This window comes from Salvelinus namaycush, chromosome 12 (assembly GCF_016432855.1).
Source record: "Salvelinus namaycush isolate Seneca chromosome 12, SaNama_1.0, whole genome shotgun sequence".
Lineage (NCBI taxonomy): Eukaryota > Metazoa > Chordata > Actinopteri > Salmoniformes > Salmonidae > Salvelinus > Salvelinus namaycush.
The window spans coordinates 19,735,265-19,756,871 of NC_052318.1; the positions used below are offsets into that span (position 1 = coordinate 19,735,265).

General features: G+C 42.9%; 1 protein-coding gene across 1 annotated transcript in view; it reads right to left on the reverse strand.

The window, feature by feature from the left end:
• The window catches only part of LOC120056985 (junctional adhesion molecule 3B-like), a 42,922-nt gene extending 35,161 nt beyond the window's left edge, over positions 1-7,761 (reverse strand). Inside the window, exon 1 of the mRNA XM_039005314.1 lies at positions 7,677-7,761. Coding sequence (XP_038861242.1) covers positions 7,677-7,761 — 85 coding nt within the window. The remainder of the gene's footprint in view (positions 1-7,676) is intronic.
• Positions 7,762-21,607: the final 13,846 nt, after the last annotated feature.

Here is a 21,607-nt window from a genome sequence, read left to right on the forward strand (position 1 = left end):
ATTGAGCTCAGGTGCATCCTGTTTCCATTGATCAACCTTCGAGATGTTTCTACAACTTGATTGGAGTCCACCTGTGGTAAATTCAATTGATTGGACATGATTTGGAAAGGTGCACACCTGTCTATATAAGGTCCCACAGTTGACAGTGCATGTCAGAGCAAAAACCAAGCCATGAGGTCAAAGGAATTGTCTGTAGAGTTCAGAGACAGGATTGTGTCAAAACACAGATCTGGGGAAAGGGTACCAAAACATTTCTGCAGCATTGAAGGTCCAACAACACAGTGACCTCCATCATTCTTAAATGGAAGAGGTTTGGAACCACCAAGACTCTTCCTAGAGCTGGCCGCACGGCCAAACTGAGAAATCGGGGGAGAAGGGCCTTAGTCTGGGAGGTGACCAAAAACCTGATGGTCACTCTAACAACGCTCTACAGTTCTTCTATGGAGATGGGAGAACCTTCCAGAAGGACAACCATCTCTGAAGCACTCAACCAATTACGCCTTTATGGTAGAGTGGCCAGACGGAAGGCACTCCTCAGTAAAAGGCACATGACAGCCTGGTTGGAGTTTGCCAGAAGGCACCTAAAGACTCTCAGACCATGAGAAACAAGATTCTCTGGTCTAATGAAACCAAGATTGAACTCTTTGGACTGAATGCCAATCGCCACGTCTGGGGTAAACCTGGAACCATCCCTACGGTGAAGATTGGTGGTGGTAGCATCATGCTGTGGGGATGTTTTTCAGTGGCAGAGACTGGGAAACTAGTCAGGATCGAGGGAAAGATGAACAGAGCAAAGTACAAAGAGATCCTTTATGAAAACCTGCTCCAGACTGGGGTGAAGGTTCACCTTCCAATAGGACAATGACCCTAAGCACACAGCCAAGACAGCGCATAAGTGATACTTATGTAAATGTGATATTTCCGTTTTTCATTTTTTATAAATTAGCAAAAATGTCTAAAAAACATGTTTTACTTTGTTACTATGGGGTATTGTGTGTGTAGATTGAAAAACAATATAATCAATTTTAGAATAAGGCTGTAACCTAACAAAATCTGGAAAAAGTCAAGGGGTCTGAATACTTTCAGAAGGCACTGTAGATAACTACTATTGTGGTCTTGTTGTTGGCCAATGATTAGCTTTAACTTCAGTGTAACTTCTAAATGCTGAGATGAATCTGCATGAATCGTGCATAATACATTATTCAAAATGTCAATTCAAATTGTTGTCAAAACCTAACCTCAGTATAGATTAACTGCAAACTAGAGGTCGACTGATTAATCGGAATGGCCGATTAATTAGGGCCGATTTCAAGTTTTCATAACAATCGGTAATCGGTATTTTTGGACACCGATTTGCCTATTAAAAAAAAATATATATATATTTTTTACACCTTTATTTAACTAGGCAAGTCAGTTAAGAACACATTCTTATTTTCAATGACGGCCTAGGAACGGTGGGTTAACTGCCTTGTTCAGGGGCAGAACGACCGATTTTTACCTTGTCAGCTCGGGGATTAGTTTTTGCAACCTTTCGGTTACTAGTCCAACGTTCTAACCACCTGCCTTACATTGCACTCCACAAGGAGCCTGCGTGGCAGGCTGACTACCTGTTACGCGAGGGCAGCAAGAAGCCAAGGTAAGTTGCTAGCTGGCATTAAACTTATCTTATAAAAAACAATCAATCTTAACATAATCACTAGTTAACTACACATAGTTGATGATATTACTAGTTTATCTAGCTTGTCCTGCGTTGCATATAATCGATGCGGTGCCTGTTCATTTCTCATTGAATCACAGCCTACTTCGACAAACGGGTGATGATTTAACAAGCGCATTTGCGAAAAAAGCACTGTCGTTGCACAAATGTGTACCTAACCATAAACATCAATGCCTTTCTTTAAAATCAATTCACAAGTATATATTTTTAAACCTGCATATTTAGTATATTTAGTTAATATTGCCTGCTAACATGAATTTCTTATAACTAGGGAAATTGTGTCATTTCTCTTGAGTCAGGGTATATGCAGTAGTTTGGGCTGCCTGGCTCATTGTGAACTGTGTGAAGTCCATTTATTCCTAACAAAGGCCGTAATTAATTTGCCAGAATTATACATAATTATGTCATAACATTGAAGGTTGTACAATGTAACAGCAATATTTAGACTTAGGGATGCCATCCGTTAGATAAAATACAGAACGGTTCCGTATTTCACTGAAAGAATTAACGTTTTGTTTTCGAAATGATAGTTTCCGGATTTGACCATTTTAATGACCAAAGGCTCGTATTTCTGTGTGTTATTATGTTATAATTAAGTCTATGATTTGATAGAGCAGTCTGACTGAGCGATGGTAGGCACCAGCAGGCTCGTAAGCAGTCATTCGAACAGCACTTTCGTGCGTTTTGCCAGTAGCTCTTCGCAAAGCTTCAAGCATTGAGCTGTTTATGACTTCAAGCCTATCAACTCTCGAGATTAGGCTGGTGTAACCGATGTGAAATGGCTAGCTAGTTAGCGGGGTGCGCGCTAGTTAGCGGGGTGCGCGCTAATAGCGTTTCAAACGTCACTCGCTCTGAGACTTGGAGTAGTTGCTCCCCTTGCTCTGCATGGGTAACGCTGCTTCGAGGGTGGCTGTTGTCGATGTGTTCCTGGTTCGAGCCCAGGTAGGGGCGAGGAGAGGGACGGAAGCTATACTGTTACACTGGCAATACTAAAGTGCCTATAAGAACATCCAATAGTCAAAGGTATATGAAATACAAATGGTACAGAGAGAAATAGTCCTATAATTCCTATAATAACTACAACCTAAAACTTCTTACCTGGGAATATTGAAGACTCATGTTAAAAGGAACCACCAGCTGTCATATGTTCTCATGTTTTGAGCAAGGAACTTAAACGTTAGCTTTTTTACATGGCACATATTGCACTTTTACTTTCTTCTCCAACACTTTGTTTTTGCATTATTTATACCAAATTGAACATGTTTCATTATTTATTTGAGGCTAAATTGATTTTATTTATGTATTATATTAAGTTAAAATAAGTGTTAATGTAATATTGTTGTAATTGTCATTATTACAAAAAATAAATTTAAAAAATTGTCCGATTAATCGGTATCGGCTTTTTTTGGTCCTCCAATAATCGGTATCGGCGTTGAAAAATCCTAATCGGTCGACCTCTACTGCAAACGGCTTTACAAGCAAACTGGAAATGTAGGCTAGAGCTGCAAGCCTAATTACAGGACATGGGCTACCGTGCTAGTTTAAACGGACAGTGGGTCTACCATTCTCACACAACTGCTTTGTCTGTTGGGAATAACTCTTAACTCTCTAAATAAACTAGCGCTGAGTGGGCAGCCACTCCTCTCTGTGCTTGCTATTCGTTTTTCTCTTTTTCCCTGCCATTTACTGTCTACACTAAAATGTCAAGCTGTATGTGACTCGCCCGGGGGTTCCAGCATGCCATTCAGGGAGTGCTCCAAACATTTGCTCACAAGCTGTGGATGGGAAGGGAAGCATCTGACAACAAGCACCTCCTGGGGGGAAGCGCTATCAGCACTTTCCCTGGGGCTCACCAACTCCTGCCGGCCCCACCAGCATTGCCACACATTTTATACAATGAAGAAAACACCTGTCATCTGGCTCCTGTTTAAATTAAGTCAGCAAAGAAGACAGGCGTCTTATCCTTCATCGTGTGTGTGTGTGTGTGTGTGTGTGTGTGTGTGTGTGTGTGTGTGTGTGTGTGTGTGTGTGTGTGTGTGTGTGTGTGTGTGTGTGTGTGTGTGTGTGTGTGTGTGTGTGTGTGTGTGTGTGTGTGTGTGTGTGTGTGTGCTTGTGTGTGTGTGCTTGTGTGTGTGACCAAACATTTTGCCATGATGGAGAGACTTATCAGGGGAAAACACTCCAACATTAGCTAAGCAAAGGCGTTAGCATATTCGCTGGCTTGCACAACACTCGGCAGCTAACACAGGCAGCTGTTTCATTGAAACTAGCTAATCCATTGTGATTTAATTAATGCACTTAGCTAGCTACCATCCCATAGCCTACATTGCATATGAAGTGTGACTGGCTCATCCGTGGATGTATGGAGAAAATGTCCCCCTTTTGGGGGGGTTCATGCTCTCTGATTGTCTCAAAGTCAAGTTGTTGGCCGCTGACGAGCATTGTGATTCTACAAGTAGAATCGATAGGTTTGTTGCTAACAGGTCGGCATGAAGCAGGTACCGCTTTTGTTCTAGTAAGAGATGGAACAGCCTCCCACTGTGATAAGTACCTATAGGCTGTCTATCGGCAATGGGATACTCGATGTGTTTCATGCATAAGGAGGCAGCTCTCCCATATCTCCTCAGATAAGGGACTTCTCTTCTCACCCAAAGAGGTATGAGGCTTAAGCAGACTTACTGTGAGCTGCCATAGGGCAAAAAAACTAGACCAGGTTCTCACATTTCAGTTGGTCATGCCTCCATGAGTAGCCTAATCAATTTCCCACTCATTTGCTAAAGGGTAATTTATCAAGTCTGAAATGACATTTGCCACAACCATTGTTATTGATCTTTCTTTCACTTTTATTCAGACTGGAAAACAAGTTTTACTGCCACTGAATAAATGTGAATTTCTTGAGGTCAAAGAAGCCAATAATTCTCAAACTTCAAATAGAGGTGACTGGACCTTAAGGGTTAAGATTTGTGAAGGTGCTTCTTCTAAGACTATTAAGGAAATATCTCAATATTAATCGAATCAAATTTTATTGATTGCATACACATATTTTGCAGATGTTGTCGTGGGTGTAGCGAAATTCTGATGTTCCTAGCTCCAACAGTGCAGTAATACCTAACAATACAAAACAATACACGCAAGTCCAAATAAAAATCAAAGAATATTGGCTTGGTTTATATTGGCTTTGGTACTGTTCCACTTTCAGCACTGTCAAGCTCCCACATATCTTGGCACTTCTAAGTCTTGGCAGGATCTCAACCCAATTGAACACTTATGGGAGATTCTGGAGCGGCGCCTGAGACAGCGTTTCCGGCCACCATCGACAAATCACCAGAAGATGGAATTTCTTGTGGAAGAATGGTGTCGCATCCCCCCAATAGAGCTCCAGATACACTACATGACCAAATGTATGTGGACACCTGCTCGTCGAACATCTCATTCCAAATTCATGGGTATTAATATGGAGTTGGTCCCCCCTACGCGCTTCAGCACTCGGTGGTCCCGTTCTGTGAGCTTGTGTGGCCTACCACTTTGCGGCTGAGCCGTTGTTGCTCCTAGACGTTTCCACTTCACAATAACAGCACTTACAGTTAACCGGGGCAGCACTAGCAGGGCAGAATTTTGACGAACTGACTTGTTGGAAAGGTGGCATCCTATGACGGTGCCAAGTTGAAAGTCACTGAACTCTTCAGTAAGGCCATTTTATTGCAATGTTTGTCTATGGAGATTGCATGGCGGTGTCCTCAGTTTTATACACCTGTCAGCAACGGTGGCTGAAATAGCTGAATCCACTAATTTGAAGGGGTGTCCACATTCTTTTGTATATATAGTGTACTTGTAGAATCTATGCTAAGGCGCACTGATGCTGTTCTGGCGACTCGTGGTGGCCCAACGTCTTATTTAAAAAACAACTTTATGTTGGTGTTTCCTTATTTTTAGCAAATCCCTGTACATCTCTCTCATACCTATTCAAAATACATTCAAACTATGACATGAGTTCAAAACAGTTCCTTGGAAATGAAAAAACAAGCCAATGATGAATAAGCCTAAAACCAACAAAAGAATGTGCATAACAAAAGAGGTCAAATAGATTTGTACATTTAAGCAATAAAATCAAATTACATAGTAACAGGTGTTTAAACGTACAAAGCTGATTCAAGTTATTTTCCTCAAATTGTGAATTATGTTTTTCTTTCAGAACTGTAATTGAGTGGTAACAATCTTTCCAACAACAATCAAGGTTAACTAGCTCTAACTATAGTATATAGCCTACAGACAATAACAACTGGGTAAGCTGTAAAATAATAGGCATCATTGCTTCAAACACACTAAATCAGATTCTCAGTAGGTCTAATTCCTGGTCGACATTGAAAGACACCAGCACCATCTTTGGAAGCAGCCTTCTTGCTATCCATATTTAAATTCACAGATAATTAAGCCAGTCCACACACTTGGATGACCAGAGGGGCTGAAGGCACACAGGTCTGTGCTTCCTTTTGTTCCGTGTGTCTCTCTTCAAGAAGGATTCAATACATGCTTAGCACTTCAGGAAAAACAGTTAAACCCTAAAGCAAACGACCACCACCAGTCCATCACGTGGTGCTGTTTAAGATCCTGCTATAATCTAGCCTTATGTGTTGTGTATATCAGTAGCCTTAACTTATTTATCAATAACTTTAGTGATTCAAATTCTCATTACAATTTGAATATGAGGTAAGCTATAGCACCTGCTATGTGCTATTAGGAAACATTTGGGAACAATTCAAAAAAAAAAAAAAATCATTCTTCTTATTCAGAGTTCTATTTCGTTTAATTTAGCATGTCAATGACATCAGCAATTGTGAAAGTTGATACAAATGTATCTCTGAAATGTCAACATAATGATTAAACATTCTTTCCGAGAAGAATCTGAGTATGCCTGAGTTAACACGAGGGAGCGCTTCATGGGAACAAATTGCATCATACTCTTCCAGCAACATAGCTAAATGATTTGTCTCTGCATCTGGCCAAATTGTAAACAGTTCTAACAGTTATTTCATGTTTTAATTAGGGTCAAATCAAAACAATAACTGTTTACATGCCGAGACAAATCGCTTAAGATGGCTAATAAAAAGTTACAAAATCTACATTTTAGAACCGCTCTTCAAAGAGTTCTCAACGCTGACAAAGCGAGCTGCCTGCTGCTTTCAGATAGGCTCCTCCCGCGAACTGTCTGTCTTTATTCCCCAATGGAAAAAACCGTTATCTCGCATCACTGAATACTGCGAGACTGAACTTTTATCAACCACGATTCAAACACGTTAAAAACGTTTAAGCAAACGTATATTTATATGAAATACTTATTTCTTAGACAATAACACATTTATAGTTGTATTTACAGTCGAACACTTTTGAAAGTAAGGAGACAGACTAAAGGGGGAGTCCCCTTTTAAAAAACAAGCCTCTAAATGAACGGATACATTGTATCTCTTCTTGCTATTTCATCATGTAAAGTTTGTAGCCCATTAAAACACGCTAACTGTATGTAGAACAGTTTACGAAAGGTTTCTATCTCTGAAGAGTTCGATAAACTAGACATACTTCCAAATGCCAAACTGCACTGTCCGGCTTCAGATAGATCAAACATTCCAACGAGCCGACACAACAGGACTTGAGGCTCTAGCGTTACCAAGCCATTTCTTAATTCTGGTCTTCGATTGCCTACTTTATAATTGAATATATCTCCATTTAAATCAGAACATCATCTATTAATAACAAAATAGCTGGCTGGCTGTAGCTAGCTTGCTGAGAGAGTTGGGTCAGAAATTATCACTTATATCCTTACGCAGATCACGTCTCGCAAATAACAAAGTAGCTCATTTCAAATGACACAAGCGAGTGTCACGTCCAGAATGTCTCGTCCAGAATGTCTCAGCAACGGCAATAGGCTAGGGAAATAAAGCGCAGTCCTCATGTATTTACTTACAGTGAGTTGAGAGGAGGACCAGAATGCAAGCCAGACGTGTTAACGCCATCTTGGAGTCGATGCAATGTTCAGTTTGGCCGTACATGCGCAAAGTCAAGAGCTTTTCAGTGGATGGAGAGGACTGGCCAGGGAGAGAGAGGCAGGGGGAATGAATCTATTGTATCGGGTTTCCATGGCTACCGATAGCATCACTCAAACAGTCAAGAATGTATGGTTGACAAGATGTGGGAGGACCAGACGTTTTACAACCGTGGACCAGGCAGCTCGAATCTCTGATTGGGGACTACTGTATTAGGCTACCCATTTTACCCATTCTATTCTATCAGACACCATTCTGTGCTGTACAATTACGATAACATTTACAAATCTTTTTTATTATTGATTTTCAGAGTAGGCTTTGTATGTCAGATATCCAGACAAATTCCATTCTTAAAAATAGAAAACTCAATTGGCATCCTTCCTAAAACAAATGGCCTTTGGAATGTTTTGTTGACTATTCAAATTGTGTAGAGTAAACAAGGGATTAATTAGCATTGATTGGAGGCTCTTTTTACTGGCCTAATCCTGTCCGTTGTAACTGCATTTAAAGAGAACCCCACAGCTGTGTCATCAGGCAGATCAGGCTTGAAAGAATCAGCTATTTATCTCAGTCAATCTCAATTGATTTTGCACGCAATCGTTATTGCTTTTATATAGCTAAGCCAACCATTGGCATTGTGTCTGCTAGAAAGTCCACACTAATGTGTGTGGCCCAAATATGTTGCTTGCAATTTTATGACAATTACATATTATTAAATGTATGTTGCTTTGATAACTGGAGGGAATAAAGACTATTCATTGCATTACGCTTTACGGGTTGTCATGGTGTCTTCTCCCTAATGAATTTACAGTTCTTATGGTTTTTCAATATCAGAAAACTATGTAAGTACTAAGTATTAATACAGAAAAGGGGACAATGGTCGTTTTACTAGTAGTTGAAATGTGTTCTATGTTATCAAGGTCCACACACAGTGAATAGAGCTTAAATGTAAAACGCATTCCCAATATGCACCTGATGCACCAGGCTTTATAGTTTGACGTACAGTGGAGGAAAGTAACCCTTAAAGTCCCTTCCCCCATACACGCACAAACAATATGTAACAGCCTCTTTTGTTTCCATTGTTTTTCTCTTGTCTTTTGAATGATAGAGGCGCTTTAGAGACATCCTGAATTCTCAGATTTACTTTCAGCACTTAAGACGACAGACTTTCTCCTTTGCCATCCACTTTAAGTCCTAGCTTTTGGCTCTGAGCCCACATTGTATTCACGGTCATCATTCTTATCACCAGCTTGCTCTTTCAGGGTATCTTTTAGCAGAACGTGGACGTATAGAAACGGAGTGAGGAAGAGCGAAATGTTGACTTTCATGTTTTAATATTTTTTTTTTTACATGGTTACATGTATCTATGTATCTTCCTTTCCAACTCCATCTAAGTAATAATAAAAATATATATATGGTCATTAGCAGATGCTGATCTGGAGCGATTTACAGTTGTGCTCAACGGTAGAGGATTGTTAGGATCTGAATCCTACAGCCCTCCAGTTGCCAGATCAATTCTCCCCCATTTTTACTGCCGCCACAACCAAACCCACAACCCTGGTGTTGTAAGCACCATGTTCCAACTAACTGAGCCATCTGAACCACCATTTTGGTTCGGTCCTCTGGCTTATGTAGCTAAGTAAATATAACTCTGACATCATGTCTATGCTCTCTTCCCCTTTTGTAGAGAAATGTAAAGATGCAATTTGAAGGATTAATATGCCAAATTATCTGATCTAAATCTTAATCACATTTTCCAGAGTGTGCGCTGCTGTTTTCATGTATCACAAGACTCTTAGTTTACATTTAAGTGATAATGCCTGAGAAGCAAGTGTTTGGAGGATATATTGGCACGGGTGTTGTTAGGCCCCCGGGCTGGCAAACCGTGCCAATATATCCTCCAAACACCGGCTTCGAGGGCATTATCACTTTTATACAACGGGTTACCAAGATATTCAAATAATGATTGAAATGTTTTCATTAAAAACATTATTTTTATTAATTTGTTCATACTATTTAATCGTTCCACAAGATATAGTCCAGGCACAAATGTAGGGTTGCTAGAGACAGGACCCAGTCGTTCAGTCTTTTTTTTCTGTACCTATGGACACGACCCAGTCGTTCAGTCTTTTTTTTCTGTACCTATGGACACGACCCAGTCGTTCAGTCTTTTTTTTCTGTACCTATGGACACGACCCAGTCGTTCAGTCTTTTTGTTCTGTATGTATGGACGCAACCCAGTCGTTTGTTCTAAATGTTCTATTACCATACTGGCTGGCAACGTTCTTATCCCTTGCTTGCTAGCTAGCCAGCTACGGCTAACTTACACAGTCACGTCAAACAGTGCAGCCAGAATAACAACAGTAGCTGCATTTCCATTTGTTTAAGCTGTTTTCTAGTTAAGTGATAATGCCAAAGAAGCCAGTGTTTGGAGGATTTATTCGTTGAGGGCCTGCAAACTGTGCCAATATATCCTCCAAACACCGGCTTCGAGAGCATTATCACTTTTATACAACGGGTTACCAACATATTCCAATAATGATTGACATATTTTCATTAAAAACGTTATATTGATTAATTTATTCATATTATTTCATCCTTCCACAAGATATAGTCCCGACACAAATCTAGGGTTGCTAGAGACGCGACCCAGTCGTTCAGTCTTTTTGTTCTGTATCTAGAGACGCGACCCAGTCGTTCAGTCTTTTTGTTCTGTATCTATGGACGCGAACCAGTTGTTCAGTCTTTTTGTTCTGTATCTATGGACGCGACACAGTCGTTCGTTCTAAATGTTCCATAGCAAAGTTCTTATTACTTGCTTGCTAGCTAGCCAACTACGGCTAACTTACAGTTACGTCAGAAAATTGCTAGCTAGCCAACTACGGCTAACTTACAGTTACGTCAAAAAATTGCGCCCAGAATAACAGCAAAGTAGCTACATTTGCATTTGTTTAAGCTGTTTTCTAGTGACATTTATTCAGATACATCCATAACAATGAGCTAATGAGACGCGATTTCGCCTGGCATAGAAAATGTGCTCACTCATCAGGACACTGTTGTTCAGAGGAGCTAGCCAAAAACACAGCTACAGTAACACAATCACTTCAAACTGAAGCTGGAAAGACTGCAAATCTTCGTTTGACTTTTTTTCAATTTACTTTTTTTTGTATATATCCATAAAAATGATGCCAGCTGATTCATGATTTCGACTGGCTGAGAAACGCTCCCTGCCTGTTTGTCTCGTCCCGACAAGTTCATTACTATGGGACAACTGGAGATCAAATTTGAATATTGAAACAACGTTGCAAATGTAGGAGATACAGACCGCAAGGTTTATACAAATCTCCGCTTTTGAAAACGAAATGTTAGTCTAAAATAAATGTGAGATAATATCTAGATGCTTTTTATAGTGGAGATCAAAGTTATAAATTGCCTGGCTGGGTTGATGAGACAGTGGATTACGCAGTCAAATGGAACAGTAAATAGGCATTTTAATGTCATAGATTTAGCCAGTGGCAACTTGCTGAATAGACACCAGCTGGAATGCGGTTTTAACCAATCAGCATTCAGGATTAAACCCACCTGTTGTATAAGTAAGCAATAAGGCTGGAGGGGGTGTGGTATATGGCCAATATGCCATGGCTACGCAAAGTGGAGTGCCTGGACACAGTCCTTAGCCGTTGTAACGGCTGTCTAATGCCTCCTCCTCGGATGAGGAGGAGGAGTAAGGGTCGGACCAAAATGCAGCGTTGAATGTAGACATAATGAATTTATTTGACAAGACGAACACTGACACGAACTACACTTGATAATTAACAAAATAACAAACCAACGACGTAGACTGACCTGAAAATAAGAACTTACATATAGACACGAAGAACGCACGAACAGGAAAGACTAGCCAAACGAATGAACAAACGAAACAGTCCCGTGTGGTGCAACGGACACAGACACAGGAACAATCACCCACAAACAAACAGTGAGAACAGCCTACCTTAATATGGTTCTCAATCAGAGGAAACGTCAAACACCTGCCTCTAATTGAGAACCATATCAGGCAACACATTTAACCCAACATAGAAACATAGAAACACATAACATAGACTACCCACCCAGCTCACGTCCTGACCAACTAAACAAAGTAAAACAAAGGCAAATAAGGTCAGGAACGTGACAGTACCCCCCCCCCCCCCCCCCCCCCCCCCAAGATGCGGACTCCGGCCGCAAAACTGAACCTCAAGGGGAGGGTCTGGGTGGGCATCTGTCCACGGTGGCGGCTCCGGCGCAGGACGAGGATACCACTCCACCATTGTCTTTGTCCCTCTCCTTAGCGTCCTTTGAGTGGCGATCCTCGCCCCCGACCCTGGTCTAGGAACCTTAACACAGGTCCCCCCTAGATAACTCAGGACATAGAGGTAGCTCAGGACAGAGAGGTAGCTCAGGACAGAGAGGTAGCTCAGGACAGAGAGGTAGCTTAGGACAGAGAGGTAGCTTAGGACAGAGGGGCAACTCTGGACTACTGGCAGCTCCGGGCTGAGGGGCAGCTCCGGGCTGAGGGGCAGCTCATGACTGGAGGGCAGCTCATGACTGGAGGGCAGCTCATGACTGGAGGGCAGCTCATGACTGGAGGGCAGCTCATGACTGAAGGGCAGCTCCTGACTGAAGGGCAGTTCCTGACTGGAGGGCAGCTCATGACTGGAGGGCAGCTCATGACTGGAGGGCAGCTCATGACTGGAGGACAGCTCATGACTGGCTGACGGCTCTGGCTACTCATGGCTGGCTGGCGGCTCTGGCTGCTCATGGCTGGCTGGCGGCTCTGGCTGCTCATGGCTGGCTGGCGGCTCTGGCTGCTCATGGCTGGCTGGCGGCTCTGGCTGCTCATGGCTGGCTGGCGGCTCTGGCTGCTCATGGCTGGCTGGCGGCTCTGGCTGCTCGTGGCTGGCTGGCGGCTCTGGTTGCTCATGGCTGGCTGGCGGCTCTGGCTGCTCGTGGCTGGCTGGCGGCTCTGGCTGCTCATGGCTGGCTGGCGGCTCTGGCTGCTCATGGCTGGCTGGCGGAAGGCTCTGGCTGCTCCTGTCTGGCGGAAGGCTCTGGCTGCTCCTGTCTGGCGGAAGGCTCTGGCTGCTCCTGTCTGGCGGAAGGCTCTGGCTGCTCCTGTCCGCCGGAAGGCTCTAGCTGCTCCTGTCTGGTGGAAGGCTCTGGCTGCTCCTGTCTGGCGGAAGGCTCTAGCGGCTCCTGTCTGGCGGACGGCTCTAGCGGCTCCTGTCTGGCAGACGGCTCTGAAGGCTCATGACAGACGGGCGGCTTTGAAGGCTCAGTACAGACGGGCGGCTTTGCAGGCCCAGTACAGACGGACGGCTTTGAAGGCTCAGTACAGACGGGCAGTTCATGCGGCGCTTGGCAGATGGACAGCTCAGACGGCGTTGGGCAGACGGGCAGTTCAGGCGCCGTTGGGCAGACGGGCAGTTCAGGCGCCGTTGGGCAGACAGACAGTTCAGGCGCCGTTGGGCAGACGGGCAGTTCAGGCGCCGTTGGGCAGACGGGCAGTTCAGGCGCCGCTGGGCAGACGGGCAGTTCAGGCGCCGCTGGGCAGACGGGCAGTTCAGGCGCCGCTGGGCAGACGGCAGACTCTGGCCGGCTGAGGCGCACAGTAGGCCTGGTGCGTGGTGCCGGAACTGGAGGTACCGGGCTAAGGACACGCACCTTCAGGCTAGTGCGGGGAGCAGCAACAGGACGCACAGGACTCTGGAGACGCACAGGAGGCTTAGTGCGTAGTGTAGGCACTGGTGGTAATGGGCAGGAGACACGCACCATAGGGCTAGTGCGTGGAGGAGGAACAGGGCTCTGGAGACGCACAGGAGGCTTGGTGCGTGGTGCCGGCACTGGTGGAACTGGGCTGGGGCGGGGACGTGGCGCCGGATATACCGGACCATGCAGGCGTACTGGCTCCCTTGAGCACTGAGCCTGCCCAACCTTACCTGGTTGTATGCTCCCCGTCGCCCGACCAGTGCGGGGAGGTGGGATAACCCGCACTGGGCTGTGTATGCGAACCGGGGACACCATGCGTAAGGCTGGTGCCATGTATGCCGGCCCGAGGAGACGCACTGGTGGCCAGATGCGTTGGGCCGGCTTCATGACATTCGGCTCAATACTCAATCTAGCCCTGCCAGTGCGGGGAGGTGGAATAACCCGCACCGGGCTATGCACACGTACAGGAGACACCGTGCGCTCTACCGCATAACACGGTGTCTGCCCGTACTCTCGCTCTCCACGGTAAGCTCGGGGAGTTGGCGCAGGTCTCCTACCTGACTTCGCCACACTCCCTTGTAGCCCCCCCCCCCAAGAAATTTTTGGGCTTGACTCACAGGTTTCCAGCCTCGCTTCCGTGCTGCCTCCTCATACCACCGCCTCTCGGCTTTAGCTGCCTCCAGCTCTTCACAAGGGCGGCGATATTCTCCTGGCTGTGCCCATGGACCTTTTCCGTCCAATATTTCCTCCCATGTCCATGAATCCTGCGATCGCTGTTGCTTTCTCCCACGCCGCTTGGTCCTTTGTTGGTGGGTGATTCTGTAACGGCTGTCTAATGCCTCCTCCTCGGATGAGGAGGAGGAGTAAGGGTCGGACCCAAATGCAGCGTTGAATGTAGACATAATGAATTTATTTGACAAGACGAACACTGACACGAACTACACTTGATAATTAACAAAATAACAAACCAACGACGTAGACTGACCTCAACATGAGAACTACATAAAACGAAGAACGCACGAACAGGAAAGACTAGCCAAACGAATGAACAAACGAAACAGTCCCGTGTGGTGCAACGGACACAGACACAGGAACAATCACCCACAAACAAACAGTGAGAACAGCCTACCTTAATATGGTTCTCAATCAGAGGAAACGTCAAACACCTGCCTCTAATTGAGAACCATATCAGGCAACACATTTAACCCAACATAGAAACACATAACATAGACTACCCACCCAGCTCACGTCCTGACCAACTAAACAAAGTAAAACAAAGGCAAATAAGGTCAGGAACGTGACAGCCGTGGTATATTGGCCATATATCACAAACCCCCGAGGTGCCTTATTGCTATTATAAACTGGTTACCAATGTAATTAGAGCAGTAAAAATACATGTTTTGTCATACCCATGGTATACGGTCTGATATACCATGGCTGTCAGCCAATCAGCATTCAGGTCTCGAACCACCCAGTTTATAATTACATTTATTTGGATACATCCATAACAATGAGCTAATGAGGCGTGATTTCCCTTGCCATTGAAAATGTGCTCTCTTGTCAGGACACTGTTGTTCAGAGGAGCTAGCCAACAACAACACAGCTAACACAATCACTTCAAACTGAAGCTGGAAAAACTGCAAACTAGTTGCATTTTGTTTCGCTTGACCTTTTTTCAATTTGCATTTCTTTGTATACAGTATATCCAGAAAAAATATTAATGATTTCGACTGGCTGAGAAATGCATTTTAACGTCATAGATTTAGCTGGTGGTAACTTGTGGAATAGACACGGTTGGAATGCGGTTTTAACCAATCAGCATTCATGATTAGACACACCCGTTGTATAATTCCCCTAGACTCTGAGTGGCATTGGCTCGATTGCTGCTACGGTGACATTCTCATGTTGTAAAACGCTGCGGACAGAAGACAAACTACCTCCCATGGTCTGTTTTACACGGCCGCTCCGGGTTCACTGAATCTGTCAGTGATATTTATTTGGGTCCGGTGCCGCGACCTTGAGATGTTTTAGCCCGTTAGCACTATAAACGGTGAATCTCACTGTCCTCTTTATTGCAAGGAAAATCAAATCACATTTTATTTGTCACATGCTTCGTAAACAACAGGTGTAGACTAACAGTGAAATATGCCACCAGATGGTACGTAAGCAAAGCCTTCTGGTTCTCTGTCACCTTGGGTAAGCAATTTATATTGCACTGTAGACTAAATCTCTTTTTAAGAGGGCCTCCATGATATTCCACTGCTGTGCAGTATTTGATTTCGATTCATGCTTTTGACTCAAGGACTTGTAGGAGAGTATATATCAGGTTTAAGAGGATCGATGGGTAGGTAGGTAGGTACCCATCCAGGTATGTACAGTACATACTGTAAGTGGATGGATAACGTGTCTTGTATCATGGTTTCTAAAATCCCTCAAGGCACATAGCAAATAAACAAATAATGATATACTGCACATAGTCAATTCAACAGTCCCAGTGTAGAGGTGGTTTTGTGAGTAACCTTGCCTGAGACCTGAAGAATCGCATTAGCTCCCAGAGATGATACCTCATCTTAGTAGTTTCGTAAGGTCATTTTTTAATAACAAATCCTCCGAGACAGTAGAAGAAGAAAGTAGAGAGGAATTGTCTAATCAAATAAAAATAACCATATCTGTCCCCTCTGTCTTGTCCTTTCAAAACAAGGTTCAGCAGCAAAGCCATTACATTACCCCGCCGATGTGTGAATGTTACAGGCTTTAGTCATTTGGAGCCCTTATCAGAGTCAAGGACGCCCAAAAGAGAAATCTGAAAACCCACAGCCCTCACAGCACTCAGACTGATCCTCAGTCTCCACAAGGGGCCGGGGAAGCAGGCAGGCACGCAATCAGGGCCCAATGTGAGAGTTGATTGGTGAAGGGTGAAGACAAGGGTATCAAGTCAGTCAATGTATTTATATCCTTGATCTTTCATGTCTTATATTTAGAATGTGATGGACAGGACAACTGAAAGCTTTTGTCACCCAAATTCTCTGCAAAGGCATCTTGCATAGAAATAAAAATACTTGTGAAAAAACACTCGTATCCAGTATAGGATGATTTGGCTGACATGGTCGGTAATATTTTCCTCCTTTCGTGCTCATTTATAATTCCCACTTGGACCTGGCTTAAGCGGGTAAAAGGATTGAGGGAAAAAATAGGAAGCAAATGAGAATTCAGATCAAATAAATAGGGCATTTTTTCCCAAGGGGACACGATGTGTCTCAAGTAATCACTTCTTGTGCTCGACAAATCTGTCATGGGCATATCAAGGATGCTGCTACCATACTGTTATCATTACAGTTTAACTTGGAATGACCCTCAACTCCCAGACACGTAGTGCTTAATGTAGCACTGTAGATATTCTCCTTCCTATCACTAAATACCCACAGCAAACCCATATAGCATGAACCTTAGAGGAAACAAAGCACGAGTCACTGCTAAAATTAGATGAACAAAAAACATCTTAAGTACTAGGAATTCCCAAATTACTTTTTTTATACTTTGTTTCATTTCCAATCAAATCAAATTTAGTTACGCTGCTGGGACTGTGCCTTGAAAAACAAGAACTCTAAAAGTTGTAGCTGTGCAAATTGTGTAATAAAAACAAACATGTATTTATTCATTTTATTTAACCTTTAGTTAACCAGGCGATTACTTAAAAAATAGGGCAAACGCTTAATAGAATACCTTGCATAGCTATAGGAGAATACACATTCCACTGCTTTAAAACATCCCAGCTTTGAGCGTGATTTGATCGTACAGTAACAGAAAAGCTGTTATAGAATCCATCGCTTAGTTGTTTGCTTGTCTGTTTGTGCATATGATGAAAAGAAAAGGGACCAAATATGAAACTATTTGCACTTTTGAAGATGTAGAGATGGAGAAATTATTTATTTAATAAATCATAAATACACGGCACAATGTGCTCATGAGGTGAATAGCGGGCAAGCGTTTTTCAGTTCTTTGCACACAAACAAACAACAGACCTCTCTCTTCTGAGATGTGTGCCAGATGGCACTCTGGGTAGGTGGTCAGTGAGGTGGACCTGGGGGATAATGGATGGGTCAACCCCCACCCCCTAAGAGCTGACATGAGATCAGCCAAGCAGACATCCACAAACCCTTACTTACGAGAAACTCAGCGCAGCAAAAGCAGGGGATCTTTATATCAATAGGTAAAATAATATATAACTTGTGAAACACAAAACATAAGGATAAAGGTGTCATCTGAACGGGGGGGATGTGAGTGGTGTTTTTTTTTAAATGCAGGAAAGAAGGGAAGGTGTCTGCAATACAGTTGCCCTTACAGGATATGTAGAGTTAAGTGTACTTAGTCATAAAGAATGGAGCTCAAACACAATTCTACAATTATTTATGTGTACCTACACTGTGGTTACACTGAACCTGTCTACAGGCTTTGTAACTACCATGTACTGACAAAAAATATATATTGGCCATTAACCTTGATGTACTTGGAGCTCTCCATTACTCCTAGATTTAGTGAAAAACCTGAGGCATGTGACAAATTTGCTAGTGGTGATGAAAAATAGGTCTTCCTCCATTTATAAGTAAACGGAAAGGACCTTACATAAATGTTGTGTTCATGAACATAATATCTTCCAAAGTCTTGAAAAAAGGCGGAGTATTTTAAAAGCAGATATTGATTCGGTAGATAATGTAACAGCAGCCTTCCTCCTCTTCGTCTGAAGAGGAGGTGTAGCAGGGATCGGACCAAGACGCAGCGTAGTTTGTGCTCAACATATTTAATAAAGACGATAAACGTGAACACTTACACAATACAAAATAACAAATGTGGCAAACCGATACAGTCCTATCTGGTGCAGAGAAAACACAAAGACAGGAAACAACCACCCACACAATCCCAACACAAAACAAGCCACCTAAATATGATTCCCAATCAGAGACAACACACAACACCTGCCTCTGATTGAGAACCATATTAGGCCAAACATAGAAACAGACAAACTAGACACACAACATAGAATGCCCACCCAGCTCACGTCCTGACCAAACACTAAAACAAGTAAAGCACACAAGAACTATGGTCAGAACGTGACAGATAATCTGTTTGTGAAATCAGTTTTTTTGTCAGTCAGATTTTTTATAACGTTTCTCAACAATGAATTCCTTTAATTAATTCAGTAGGCTATAAATCCAACGTTACCAAAACATAATGCTAACATGCTAATATGCTATCATTGGCTAAACTATAATATGAAATACCCTAATGGCTCCTTACTGGTACATACTAGCAGTGCCATGTTGCTAATTTTAGCTGAATGTCTTTTTAAAGGAATTCTGCTGTTGTAATGGTAGTCATGACAGTGGTCCCTAATTGGTTGATGAAAATATTCATTGAATAATGGCAACAGATGCATGGTTAATACACAAGTGATTCATTTCTCGCTGCTGATGTGAGCGCTTTGCACATATTCAGCCATTGGATTCTGTCCCGAACTATGTTTTTATTGCTCGGCTAAGGCTCTGTTTTTCTGTCCCTTGCATCCTGTAACCCACCAGGTGTTTGTTTGCACAGTTCGGGAGGTCACTCATTTTGGCATGCCTTCTCTCATGCCGTCTTTCCTGCTATTCAGAAGGGGCACCTATCCAAGAAGGCTAACAACATGCACTTCCTCACCCAGTTTCCAATCCAAGTGCCAATGCCGTTTATCAAACACCAGGTAGTGCAATGGTCAGATGACATGAAAATAGAGCTCTTTGGACACACATACCAGTCGTGGGTTTGGCGTTGGAAAACAGAAGCATATGCAGAAAAGTATCTCATACGTATGGTAAAATATGGTGGTGGATCTTTGATTTTATGGGGCTATTTTGCTTCCACTTGTCCTGGGGACCTTGTTCAGGTCAACTGCATCATTAACTTTACCAAGTACCAGGACATTTTAGCCAAAAACCTGATCCCCAGGAATCTGTCCTGAGTGCAGCCAGACGGCGCTGACTCGATACTGTCTGCAGTGAACTGAGTAGTTTTTTATGATTTATTTTTTTTAATTGAGGAATACTGAACCAAACACTTTAGCTAGATATAAAATTGTGCGACTAAGACCTCTGCAAAAATGTCAAAATAAATTACAAATGTCTTGATTATCTTATGATAATGGCTATGTTGTTGCTACTATGTCTTAAGCGGGAATAACAACAGTAACTGCCAGGGTACGACAAAGCGGACATAACACACCCACATCGAAATGCACCCCATAGACTCAAATCCCGTTTTTCTTAATGAGCAACAAAAAAACACATGCGGAATTGGTAAGTTCAGCCACTCTTTAAGAAAACTTTCTATAAAACCACAAGAAAATATTTGGAACATTCCATTCTCTGCGCCTCAACAAAACTCTGTCTATCCTCTTTATAAGTTCCTCTCTATGCAAACAAAAAACGAGACATGACTTTCTAATAGACTATATGAACAGCTTTGTATACGTAAAAAAACATGGTATGCTATCTCCATTGTGGTGGCGCAGTGGACTAATTCCATCGATAGAGACAGGTTTGAATCTCACTGATGTTGTGTCACAATGAATAAGTCAAAATAACTGTTAGCACGATTAATGCCAAATCAAATTAATTTCAATGTTTATCTGTGCTTGGAGTTTTGAAGAAAAAAAAATCTAAAATAAGCAAGCAGTGTTAAAATTATTCTTGAAACATTCACTGAAATTTCTCAAAATGTTATTTAATTATCTTCAAATAACCTATAATTTTCATTCTCAGAGCGTTAATGACATTTTAACAGAAAACTTTCAGGGAACTCAGGGCGGTGAAGTCTGAAGCCGGGTAGGCACTTTCTATTGAGCCCCCCCAGTCCTCGTCTCTCACTCCCACGCACGCACACACACAAACACAAACACTCGGTATGACACGATCACGAAGATGACCATCAAACAACCACAACCAACCATCAGCAGCAGGTAGGCGGCGCAACCATTAGACAAAAATTCACAAGCCCTTATAGCTTGTGCCCTACGCAACTAACAGGCTACATTAAGCACCACAGACAGCGACCCAAATGCCAGTGAGCAGTAAATTAACACTTGTACTTACTTGTAAACGAAGTCCATCCATCAGTGACTGAACTATAAAACTCCTCCCTGTTGGCCATCAGTTTTAAAAGTCTCTTGATGCGATAGAGATGATGGCAAGGGATGAGAGTGGACTTTGATCAGTCCGGTTTTGACTGTATTTCTTTATTCGTCTGTATGTCTTTTACCTTTCAACGGATGCTGTTTTGGCTGGTATTGTGAGGACCAGCTGCAGTAACTTAGTCGCCTCGGGAACAGTCTGTGTTAAGTCATGCTGGAACAAAAAGCTGAGGAGCTGTCCAGGTGATTTGTCTCTTACCATTTGTGACTGTACAATCTGACAAGATCAGCCTTAACTCTAACGAAATCAAACAAGTTTCACTTTCTGCCAGGCCCAGTTCATTGCATTTCTGCTCGAATCGCTCAAAGAAACTATCAAAGTCTTGTCCCTGCCGTTCCAGGGGTTTCATTTGTTGCTGATACGGGTACGGCAGAAGCCAATATCCATCACTTTGTTCTGCAGAACACGGAAGAGCGCGTCAGTTGAATTGAAATTTCCATCATAGGCCATGAGCAAAAAGTACACACGGTGCTGGTCTCTAAATGGGTTTGCTAACTTTTTTTCAGCAAAGGCATGTAATAGTTCCACATAATTGATGGGGCTGGGATTTGCCAGGGACCTCACGATATGATATCACCATACTTACAGTGCATTCAGAAAGTATTCAGTATTTTTCCACATTGTTACGCTACAACCTTATTCTAAAATGTTTTAAATAGTTTTTTCCCCCTCATCAATCTACACACAATATCCCATAATGACAAAGCAAAAACAGTTTTTGGAAATGTTTGCAAATGTACTAAAAATACAAAACTGAAATATCATATTTACATAAGTATTCAGACCCTTTCCTCAGTAATTTGTTGAAGGACCTTTGGAAGCGATTAGAGCCTTGAGTCTTCTTGGGTATGACGCTACAAGCTTGGCACACCTGTATTTGG